General features: G+C 36.7%; 1 protein-coding gene across 1 annotated transcript in view; it reads right to left on the reverse strand.

Annotated features, from left to right (window-relative positions):
• The window catches only part of LOC140145203 (neurocan core protein-like), a 41,406-nt gene extending 37,789 nt beyond the window's left edge, over nt 1–3,617 (reverse strand). Inside the window, exons 1-2 of the mRNA XM_072166975.1 lie at nt 3,605–3,617; nt 2,136–2,249 (exon numbers count right to left, since the gene is read on the reverse strand). Of these exons, the coding sequence (XP_072023076.1) occupies nt 2,136–2,249; nt 3,605–3,617 (127 nt within the window). The remainder of the gene's footprint in view (nt 1–2,135; nt 2,250–3,604) is intronic.
• Nucleotides 3,618–12,273: the final 8,656 nt, after the last annotated feature.

Below are 12,273 nucleotides of genomic sequence, written 5' to 3' on the forward strand. Positions count from 1 at the left end.
ATTTTGGGAACTGGTGTCAACCCGGCCACCTGACTTTATACTCAAAGTTACCGACCAATCAGGTTTCATAATTAAATACACATTGAGACAGTCCATCTAAAACAAAGGTTCGTCCTGTTCGTCATCCCTTTTCGGCCGTCCCGCCACAGTAATAATTATTCTCTTCGAATGGAGTTAAACTTGTTTTTGCAATACATATGCCCTTTAAGCAAATTTGCCACCGCACTGGTTTCATGCACTAGCGATCTCGGGGTCATGTTTCTTCAATACTTCAAAACCAACTTTGAATTTGATCGGGCCTGTCCGGGCCCACCTCTGGGATTGAGCCACTTCATTATTCAGTCATAAATTCACGCCATAACATTTGTGATTCAATTGTTCTGAACTTACTTCTTTCACATCTTAAACCATTGTAACCCCGAACACAGTTACAGGTGTATTGATTGACTCCATCTCGGCATGTACCTCTATTTAAGCAAGGGGAAGATGCACACTCATTGATATCTGAGAAAAAAGAACATTTATAAATGTAATCGATATGGCGCAGGATGCTGGACACCTAATCAGTCTCAAACACTGAATTATATAAAAGGGTGGCTGAGGATATAATGTGGTGTGATCAAGCAAAATGAATCTGAAGTCCGACATATTCGATTATTATTTTTTTACTTTGATGTATAAAACATTTGCAAAGCTACATTTTGCAGAAAACCCCATTGAAATTGGACAAAGGGTTTCCAAAACAAAGGAAAGAGAGGAAAGTATTTCCTTTGTTTGACTATATCTCAAAATCAATATTTCTGACTTTCAACTGATTTTGCTTGATCACATCTCATATTATACATCACCATATTGTGAATAAGAGCAATGTTGTCTTTTATTCACCTTATATAATATATGCCTATAGTGAGTTCTAAAATGCATACAGCATTCTTGGGGCACGAATCATTGTCAAATTTGTATAACATGTATTACTATACGGCAATTCGCATCCTATGCTATTATGAGAAACGGGAAGGAAAGGAACAGCTAGCACCCCTTGAGAAGACCAATCAATGTTGCTACATGGAATGTGCGTAGCATGTCAGACGGGATAGTGGAAATAGTAGAGAAGGAGATAATTGCATCAAAGAATTGACACAAACCTACCTATAAACCTTGTTCTTTCTTAAAATTTGTAATAAACAAAAACCTTTTTGGCGTTTTAAGTCTTTACCCATGTTTAGTCTATATGGGTTACACATTTAATATTGATATATATATATATATATATATATATATTACAGAATGTGAACAGTTACGGTGGATAACAGGTGAAATAGTCTTTAATTCATATCCATATGCACATTTCACACTTAATGTGACCTATCAATCCGATGGCACTTCCATCTAATTAATGATTTCATAAATGATATGTTCTCAATAATTATTGATAATTCTAGATTTGAAACGGAAGCATTTTCAAAATAGCCCCACAGAGATTTGTGTCCCGCTTTTGCTGGAATCGACCATATACATGATTTGTGCCTTTAATAATTCATCCCATCAGCAAAATGAAAACGACTGAATGCAAAATTGGCATTGCAATTTGTTGCGTGAGTATAATGGGTATGGGGCTCGATGATTGCAACAAGATTAAATCAACGTTTTGAAGACATTTCGGAGTTTTGCCTCGAAAAACAATTGGGCAATGTTCTCAAAAAATCGTTTTATTTATTACAAATTAAAGCAAATAATGTAAGACCGTATAATCAGGAACCTTTTCTGTGAATCAGTAACATAGTTTATGCAGACTGTTCCAGTTTCTATCAATGTAATCTGTGACCAAACTAAATTCACCACTTGAGCAAATTTGTCACCGCAAATTACTGGTTGCACGCACTAGCGATCTCGGGGTCATGTTTCTTCTGTACTTCGATCGTCCAGATCTTTGAATTTGATCGGGCAGCTAAGCTCGTCTAGTCCAGGGTGGTATGGGACGGCTCTATCGGGTCTAAATCGCGATTAGATAAATCAGGGTATAAAGTTGTGTTCGGGACTGTCCGGACAAACCCCTGGGACTGAAACACTTCTTTGTTCAGTCATAAAGTTACGCCATCACATTTTGTAACTCAATTATACTGAAGTTAACTTACTTCTTTCACATCTTAAACCATTGTAACCTGGAACACAGTTACAGGTGTATTGATTGACTCCATCTCGGCATGTACCTCTATTTAAGCAAGGGGAAGATGCACACTCATTGATATCTGAGAAAAAAAGAACATTTATAAATGTAATCAATATGGCACAGGATGCTAGACACCTAACTAGTCTCAAACGTTCTTGCTACACAACACTATTATGCACTACCCTATTGTGAACAAGAGCAATGCTGCCTTTTATTCATCTGGTATAATATGTGCCAAGAGTGAGTTCTCAGTTTTCATAACATGTGTAGTTGATCATACGGCAATTAGCATTCTATGCTATTATGAGAAACGGGAAGGAACGAAACAGCACCCCTTGAGGAAACCCCTTTAAATAAATAAATAAATAAATAAATAAAATAAATAAATAGTACGGAATAAAGTCTGGTGCGGTTGCACAAGCATTACATGTTCGATATGGACATAACATAGGATTGTATCACGATGCCTGAACAAATACAGAAATAATTAAATAAATATAACTATATAAATAAATACTAATGAATCTATAAACAAGAAACTATATATCTAAATGGAAAACGGATATGATAGATTAATAAATATATAATTAAAAATAAACAAATAAACAAAAAATAAATATATAAATAAATAAATAAATAAATAAATAAATATGCTATTATGAGAAACGAGAAGGAACGAAACAGCACCCCTTGAGGAAACCAATCAACGTTGCTACATGAAATATGCATAGCAGGTCAGAATGGATAGTGGAAATAGTAGAGAAGGAGATACTTGCCAAAGATATTGGGAGTATCAGAACTGCGGTGCTAGGACAAGGAATATTTACAACTGAAGATGGCAAACGAAGTTGGGTATTTTCGATATGTTGATATTCATGAAATAATTATCTAGCAAGAAAGGTTATTTTAAAATCCGATGGCCTTTCCACCTGACGATTCACTTGATACTATGTTCTCACTTGATAAGTCTATATTTGAAACGGAAAATAAAAAATTGTCCCTAGAAAGAATTTAGCCCCGCTTTCCCTGGAATCCACCATATACATGGAAAATATGATAGATCTTTAATAATTCAACTGACGGCAATATGAAAACGACTGAATTCAAGATTGGCATTGTAGTTTGTTAATGTTGCGTGATTATGATAAGTACGGGGCTCAATGATTGCGACATGATCAAGACAACGTTTTGTAAACATTTCAGAGTTTTGTCTCGAAAAACAATTTTAAAATAATCAGAAAACAAAACAAAACAAAACAAAAACAAAAACCCACAAAAAAACATACCTTTCTAACCAGCATCACTTCTGACACATGAAAAGATGACAAAGTTAGTGGAAAGAGGTAAAGAATGTGTGAAATGAGGGAATTTTCTCAAACAAAATCATTGCCGTTTCCATGCACGATTGATCTCGGGCTCATGTTTCTTCGATACTTCGATTGTCCATGTCTTTGAATTTGGTCGGCAGCTAAGCTCGTCTTGTCCAGGCTCGTATCGGGTGGCTCTATCTGAACTAAATCGCCGTCCCTTAGGATATTTGTTTTTCGGACAATTGGTATAGCTTCGAAAACATGACCATGTTTCCAACACTTAGCTAAATCAGGGTATAAAGTTGTTCTTGACCAACGTGTGTTCGGTACTATCCGGGCAAATCCCTGGGACTGAACGACTTACAGACTTGACATTTAATATGGAATATTTTTTCACAAAATTCCAAGACTGGTCTGGACGGAGTCTGCATAAACCGCACGGGCTAAATATTAATTAGGGTGTGTCTGGAGATGGTGAAAAATAATTTTTTGATAGATGATGTGCTTTCCATAAGTTTACATTATGGTTCTCATAATGTAGCGAATTTGCCTAAAATGGCGGATTTAGGGAGGCTGAATTTGAGCTTTGTAGGGGACACAATTTCGGACTTTATGCAACATTGTTCAGTTATTATCAAATTTATAGGGGTTTGAGGTGATATTTCTTAAACTTCGTCAGCAAATGGCATTCATCACACCTCAAATACACTTGCAATGTACCAATATTTGGACCATGGGAGGAGCTTTAAAATAAGGCTCTTAAAAGTGGTACGTACTCAGAAAGTTTGAATGGCCCCACTGGGGTAAAATGTTATAAACCTACGGTACAAAACAACTTCGTGGATTCCTTGTTGTCCAATGAACTCACACTGTTTCTTTGTGTACAGTAAGTTTATAACATTTGGCCCCAGGGGGCCATTCATACTTTCTGAGTGCGTACCACTTTTGAGAGCCATATTTTTAAAGCCCCACCCACTTTCAAAACTGGTAGATTACAAGTGCATTTCAGTTCTGACAAACACTTATTGGTATTTAGGTTCAGTATTAATACCGCCTCAAACCTCAATAAATTTGATAATATCAGAATAATGTTGCTCAAATTCAGAAATTTAACCCCCACAAATATCAAATTCAGTCTCCTTAAATCCGCCATTTTAGGCTAATTCACTACATTATGAGCGCCATAATGTAAACTAATGGAAAGTACGTTTTCTGACAAACAATTATTTTACACCATCTCCCGACACACCCCAATTAATATTTAGCTATTGCGGTTTATACAGACCCCTACCAGACCAGTTTTGTAATTTTGCGAAAAAATATTCCATATTAAATGTCAAGTCTGTATTTATTCAGTCATAGATTCACGCCATTACATTTATGATTCAATTATTCTGAACTTACTTCTTTCACATCTTAAACCATTGTAACCCCGAACACAGTTACAGGTGTATTGATTGACTCCATCTCGGCATGTACCTCTATTTAAGCAAGGGGAAGATGCACACTCATTGATATCTGAGAAAAAATAACATTTATAAATGTAATCAATATGGCACAAGAAGATAGACACCTAACTAGTCTCAAAGTATCTTGCTACACAACACTATTATGCACTACTCTATTGTGAATAAGAGCAATGCTGCCTTTTATTCACCTGATATAGTATGTGCCAAGAGTGAGTTCTAAAATGCACACCGCATTCTTGGGGTACGAATTATTGACAGTTTGTATAACATGTGTAGTTGACAATACGACAATTTGCATTGTATGCTATTATGAGAAACGGGAAAGAACGAAACAGCACCCCTTGAAGAGACCAATCAATGTTGCTATATGGAATATGCATAGCAGGTCAGAATGGATAGTGGAAATAGTACAGAAGGAGATACTTGTCAAAGATATTTAGATATTGGGAGTATCAGAACTGTGATGGCTCGTACAAGGAAGATTTACAACTGATGGTGGCAAACGAATTTGGGTATTTTCTACGGATGTTAATATTGATGAAATACTTATCTCTCGCCGTCTCCGGCAAGAAAGGTTATTTTTCAGTCCGATGGCACTTCCACCTAATGATTCACTTGATATTATGTTCTCACTTGAAATTTGAATCGGAAAATAATTTTAAAATTGCCCCCAGAAAGAATTTTGTGCACAGATATTGCCATGATAGTAGGACGAATCCACTTGTTCTTCAACAGTCACGCATGTGGATTTTGTTCCGCCGTGCTATAATAGTTTCGAGAGATGAGCTGAGGCAATCAGGCTAAGTATAACACCCCACCTGTAGGGTAGATATAATACATTTCTTTCCCACTGTGCATGCACCACTTCCATTCATCATCTGATATGACTCATTTTTACGATTTGCGCAGGTTAGTTAACCTCTTTAACGTTACCAAGTTAAGACTATTCGAATTTTGTCACAGACAGGAGCTTACCATATTCTTTCAACAGATATATTCAACTGCAAGTCAAGCAATAGGTTTTGCAAATACTAAAAATAACGGGACATATTCAAGGATTTGAGATATGATTATACATTGAATAATAATAGTAAATACACCACCATACATGCCGGCATACATGTTACCGTAGCTAGAAAAAATTCCAGAAATGATTTCAAGTTGCGGTCACTCAATTCATCTCAATGTATCTATGTGCTTGAGAGAGGTGCCCTTATTGTCACTGAGTTATTAATTCTGTACAGACATCGAGACACTATTTCAACAATATGATTTTGGAAGACAGCTTATAGCTGAATTTCATTACATCGCTGAGCTATAGCGATTGCTTTTTAGCCAATGAGATCAACTAACTGAACTTACTTCTTTCACATCTTAAACCATTGTAACCCCGAACACAGTTACAGGTGTATTGATTGACTCCATCTCGGCATGTACCTCTATTTAAGCAAGGGGAAGATGCACACTCATTGATATCTGAGAACCAAGAACATTATAATTGTAATCAATATCGCACAGGAGGCTAGACACCTAACAGGTCTCGAACTATCTTACCACATAGCATTAAAAAGGTTGAGGCTATAGGCACTACCATATCGTGAATAAGAGCAATGTTGCCTTTTATTCACCCTATGTGCATACCGAATTCGTGGGGCACGAATCATTGACAGTGTACATGACATGTATGGTTGAAAATACAATATTTCGCCTCCTATGCTATTATGATAAACATATTAGTACGGAATAAAGTCTGGTGCGGTTGAACAAGCATTACAGGTTCGATATGGACTTAACATAGGATTGTATCACGATGCCCAAACAAATACAGAAATAATTAAATAAATATAACTATATAAATAAATACTAATGAATCTATAAACAAGAAACTATATATCTAAATGCAAAACGGATATGATAGATTAATAAATAAATAAATACAAAATAAACAAATAAACAATAAATAAATAAATAAATAAATAAATAAATAAATAAATAAATAAATAAATAAATAAAATAGAATGGTTTGGCTTCAAAAACTTGAACCTGTTTCCAAATGCAACAATATCTATTCCCGAATTCAAATTTCCAGTACCAAAATTGATTTTTCAGATTAGTGGTATTTTGTTATCACAATAATATGTACTTTATATATTTATCTGCAAAATGCGTTGTGTTATTGCTTGAAAATGCATTTGTGGTGAATAACATGGTTGGAAATGACGCTTTTAATTTTAAAGCGAACATGGACAACATAGCCCATGTCTTCGTGCAAATTATGACGTTGGTTTTAGATCCTATATCTTGTTAAAATTTTTTTATTTTTATTGAGGTTTGGGTGAATACAAAATGAAAAGGTCACAGAGTAGGACATATCATAATAGCCAATTTCATAATATCAGAAATACAACGTATTTCAAAATTATCACGGACATACCTTAATTCCTCGTACCTAAACATTTTCTATCAACATCTTACGAAAGTTTAATCGGAAAACACTGAGATTATTGTAATAATATAAGGAGCAGGATTATGACAAACACCTCAAAGCATAACTTTAATTGAGTAATATTCAATACAATGGCAAACGAGGCTAGGTACTTGCTACTGATATTGATAAAATGTTTATCTATCGGTGATACTGCAATTCATTGAGTAGATATATCAAATATTTTGTACTGATAAGTTTTTACTCCAGTTGTACTCACTTAGGTTACAGTGGTTCCCTTCCCAGCCAGGAGCGCACATGCACTCATATTGATTATACTCATCAACACAGGTCCCAGAATTCAAGCAAGGGTTGCTTGTACACTCATCTGTGTCTGAAATTCAAAGAATTGAACAACATCAGAAATATTTCTACCCCATTTACAATTTTCTTTACCCACATAGATTTTTTGAGGTTAGTGGTGATATAATGTATCTGCAAACAAAATGCGTTTTGTTATTGCTTTGAATTTTGTTATTTGCACATGCCTTATGGTGCTAAATTATGACGGATGTGTTAGATCCTCTATCTTGTTTAGAAATAAATTGAATCCTATATTTGACAGTTTAACCCATTGGCATATTTATTGAGATTTGAGTTAATACAAAATGAACAGGTTGTCGGACATTATCATAACACTCGGAACGCTAGTGAATCGATGACTATTGTTATACTAGGCTCACTCAGTCATTTAAAGAGCCAATACAAACGATCGAATTTGGTGTTGAAATGAGCAAAATTTTTCATACCTTTTCATTGTAAAATTAATTTTCTCGGCCAAATGAAAAGCAATAATTACATTTTTTTCAGTAAATGTCAGGAAAAGATATAATGTTTGGTACTGTTTCTGTTTTTTTACAAACACCTGGTGTTAAACTTAGGTATGAAATTTAGGCTTCTAGTGCAAGATTTTCGATTTTCACAGGCTTCAACTTGCCCCATGAGCTTTTTTGGGGTCAACATTTTTGCTTTTCAAAGTAACATAATTCGCTAATGAAGATATTTCCCAACTTTCCGAAGCACATCATATACGGCCATATACGAGTATCATAGTTTTGTCAGAATTTCGGTTTTGATTGCACCATTTTTCAATTCCGAATACCAAGTTTGTCAAAATCAACTCACGAATGTACCCATGGATGGATGATTTTACAAGCCACAATAGAAATATTGATTATTTCTGCTGGTTATATTAGAAATGAAGTACTGAGTTGGACATTTTGGCAGTCGCAAGTAAAACAGCTGAGATCAAAACGGATATTCTGACAAAACTATAATATACAGACCCCCACGATGTGTCTTATAGAGGTGGGAAAAGGCTGTCTTCAGCGATCGAACAATATTAGTTTGAAGTAAAAAAAAAAAAAAGCTTACGGGCGAAGTTGAGGCCTATAAAAATCTTACACTAAAAGACTCAATTTCATGCCTAATTTTAACACCAGGATTTTTTAAAAGTACATCCAAGTTTTTATCCGACATTACTGAACAAAAAAAATTATTGTTTTTATTTGACCGAGACAATTAATTTCAAAGCAAAAAGGTGAATTTCTGAATTATGCCAATTTCAACATGTATCGATCAACTTTTAACACGACTATTAATTTAGTTTAGTTTATTTTACCATTAATCAACTTCTACATAAGTAAAACAAAATCATATTGTGGGAGACCAAACAGAGCAGGACTCGAACATTTTTGGCCACCCTTTATAAGAAGTTAAACATTCAGGACGAAACACGATCAAACGACGTATCAGGACATAATTATGTGCAGACAAAGACCGGACAGGACACGTGAGACAGAGAATGTTGGCTATGGTTTGAGATTACTTATTAAACATAGTAATCTTATCCGTTCTATTTTTAATCAACTTAGGCATGTGCAGTGTAAATATCTCCGTTTTTCATCACATTTAAAGTTTCTTCAACTCCTTAAAGCTAATAGGGCCATCCCTGTTGGTCTATTGGTCAAGTCATCCGCTAATTTATCGCATAGTCTTTGTCTTCAACTGCATTAGAATATCATCAATCAAGCTTCTTCTTCGATCATGGAGGTTACTTTGTACTGCATGTACTCAGAAGTTTATGTACCTTACAGATTCTCTTCGTCAATCTGTTGGTGAGCAAGATTTCGTGCATATGTTAAACAAACTTCACACTATTGGCCAAAAGTTCCAAACAAGTCTTCTTTAAACTAAGAACAACAAGCTTAGAAGAGGTCATTATTACTCTACGGGCGACAACCAAGTCTCGTTGACACCTACCAGGACCAGTGATAGTCACAGGGCTACTGATTCCCAGCTCCATAGTCATGATAGTTGTGGATCTTCCTCGGTGAATGGCGATAGGGTAGAGAAGGATGTTTTGGACCATGGTGATAGTACCAAAGTTTACAGATCTCGGAGATGGATTAAGCGCTCTCGTTACAGGAAATTGGCTCGCCATGGTAGAGAGACAATGACTTCAACCAATACCATTGTTAATCTTTCTTCGTATGAGCTTACCGAGCCAGAAAAAGCTGTCCTTTCTAAGGGTCTCAAGTTTTGTCGTACTCCTCGCTATATTAATTATATAGAACTACGGGCTGATCTGAGTGAGTTTGCAAGGCGTTTACGACTTCGGGAACACTTTTACAATCCTGAAACCGATCTTGATAGTACTGATGGCTCGTCCATGGCTGAGGTCAATACCTATTCCAGACATCCTTTACTTAGGAAGAAGAGCACATACACCCCACCTCCTGGTAAAGATTTGGCTCTTGATGCGTACATCACAGCTGTCGAGACTGATGTACTTAATGTTGGTCCAAGGAAGGTTTATCCTAACATCAGCAAAGAAGAACGTGATGCTATCAACAGTCTCGAACATAACTCTAACTTGATCATCAAGGAAGCCGATAAGGGCGCTGCTATTGTCATCATGTATGTGGAGGATTATCTTTCTGAGTGTCATCGCCAACTTAATGACGCTACATATGACAAGCCTCTTCCTAAAGATCCTACGGCTGTGTTTGCTCGTAAAGTTACAGCAGCGGTTAAGGATGCTCGTTCTGCAGGCATCATTGATGAGGATATGCAGTTTGTGCTTACTCCCAACCAACCTAGACAGGGCCGTTTTTATGTCCTCACGAAGATCCATAAGATATATGACTCTTTTCCAGTAGGAAGACCAATCATAATCGGATGTGGTACAGCTACAGAAAAGATTTCTCTTTTCGTTGATCAGCATCTAAAGCCTTATGTCAAGACATTGCCATCCTATGTGGAGGATGATAACGACTTCTTACGGAAGCTAGTTCAGATCAACGAACAACATGGTCCTCTTCCTGATGATGCTATCCTGTGTACTATGGACGTCACTGTATTGTACACAAACATTCCTACCAATGAGATGAGTTTATTACAGCTTGTCATCACTATTTGTCCCAGCAGCACTCAACTACTTAAGTGGAAGTGTTTAGCAGATTTATGGAGCTCACACTGACTCAAAATAACTTTGAACTTGCTGGAAAACATTATATCCAGGTTCTTGGCACTGCCATTGGAACCCGCATGGCTCCTTCTGGGGCTTGTCTGTTTATGGGTCGATTAGAGGAGAACTTCCTCTCTGTTGCTAGCAAAAAGCCTCTTATTTGGCTGAGGTACATCGATGATGTATTCTTGATTTGGACATATGGAGAAGAAGAATTTGACAATTTCATCGCTCATTGCAACACAAGACATCCGACCATCAAATTTACGGCTGAACGCTCTTGCAACTCCATTTCATTTTTAGATGTTATGGTTGGCCTTCAAAATGGATTTCTTGAAACAGACCTCTACTCCAAACCAACTGACACACATCAGTATCTTCTATGGTCGTCTTGTCATCCTAAACATACCAAGCAGAGCCTCCCGTATAGTCTTGCTTTTAGATTACGCCGCATTTGTTCTTCTGATGATGCCCTCGCCACAAGAGTTGACCAACTGAAACAACATCTCCTAGATAGAAGGTACCCAGCAAAGGTCATTCAGAAAGCCATTGATGTTCCTAGATCAGAAGCATTGGAACCCCGTCAAACCAGTGATAACAAGGGTGATGGACGCATACCATTCGTCATGACATATGACCCTTCGTATTCTTCAATTGCTTCCATCATCAAGAAGTACCTCCCCATTCTTCATTCTTCAAAACGTTGCAAAGCAGCTACCTCTGAACCGCCTATGGTAGCATTTAGACGGCCACGGAACATCAAAGATGCCATAGTCAGATCGGCTATGAAACCAACTTCTCAGGTCCAGCATAGAGGGTTCGAGCCATGTAACAAATGTGCGGCATGCAAACATAAACACAGTGCATGCTGTACACATCACACAGTCTCAAGTCAAGATTTTTCGAGCTATGTTACTGGTCAACATTTTAACATCAATCACCCCCTAAATTGTCATTCGACCAACGTGGTTTATATCATCAATTGCAAGAAGTGCGGGCAAAATATGTGGGAGAGACTAAGCGTGCCTTGAAAACTAGATTGTTGGAACATTGTGGTGACACAAAACATAACCGTGATAAACCAGTGGCCAGGCTAACCACACTTGTGATGACATACAGATCATGACCATTGATAGACCCAGTAGCACTAACTATTTCCACAGACTGGCTCTTGAGTCTAAATGGATCAACATTTTACAGAATTCTGCTCCTCTGGGTATGAATGTTAAAGGTCATCGTTAAAAAATAATATTATTTCTTTGGTCAGTTATTCTGGTCCTCCTTCATTGTTTTTCTTTAATCTTTTGTTTGTTGCAAAATCGGACCACCTTGGTATCTCTGGTGTCCCCGCTGTATGGTCTGGGAGGCGG

This window comes from Amphiura filiformis, unplaced genomic scaffold, assembly GCF_039555335.1.
Source record: "Amphiura filiformis unplaced genomic scaffold, Afil_fr2py scaffold_171, whole genome shotgun sequence".
NCBI classification, from domain to species: Eukaryota; Metazoa; Echinodermata; class Ophiuroidea; order Amphilepidida; family Amphiuridae; genus Amphiura; species Amphiura filiformis.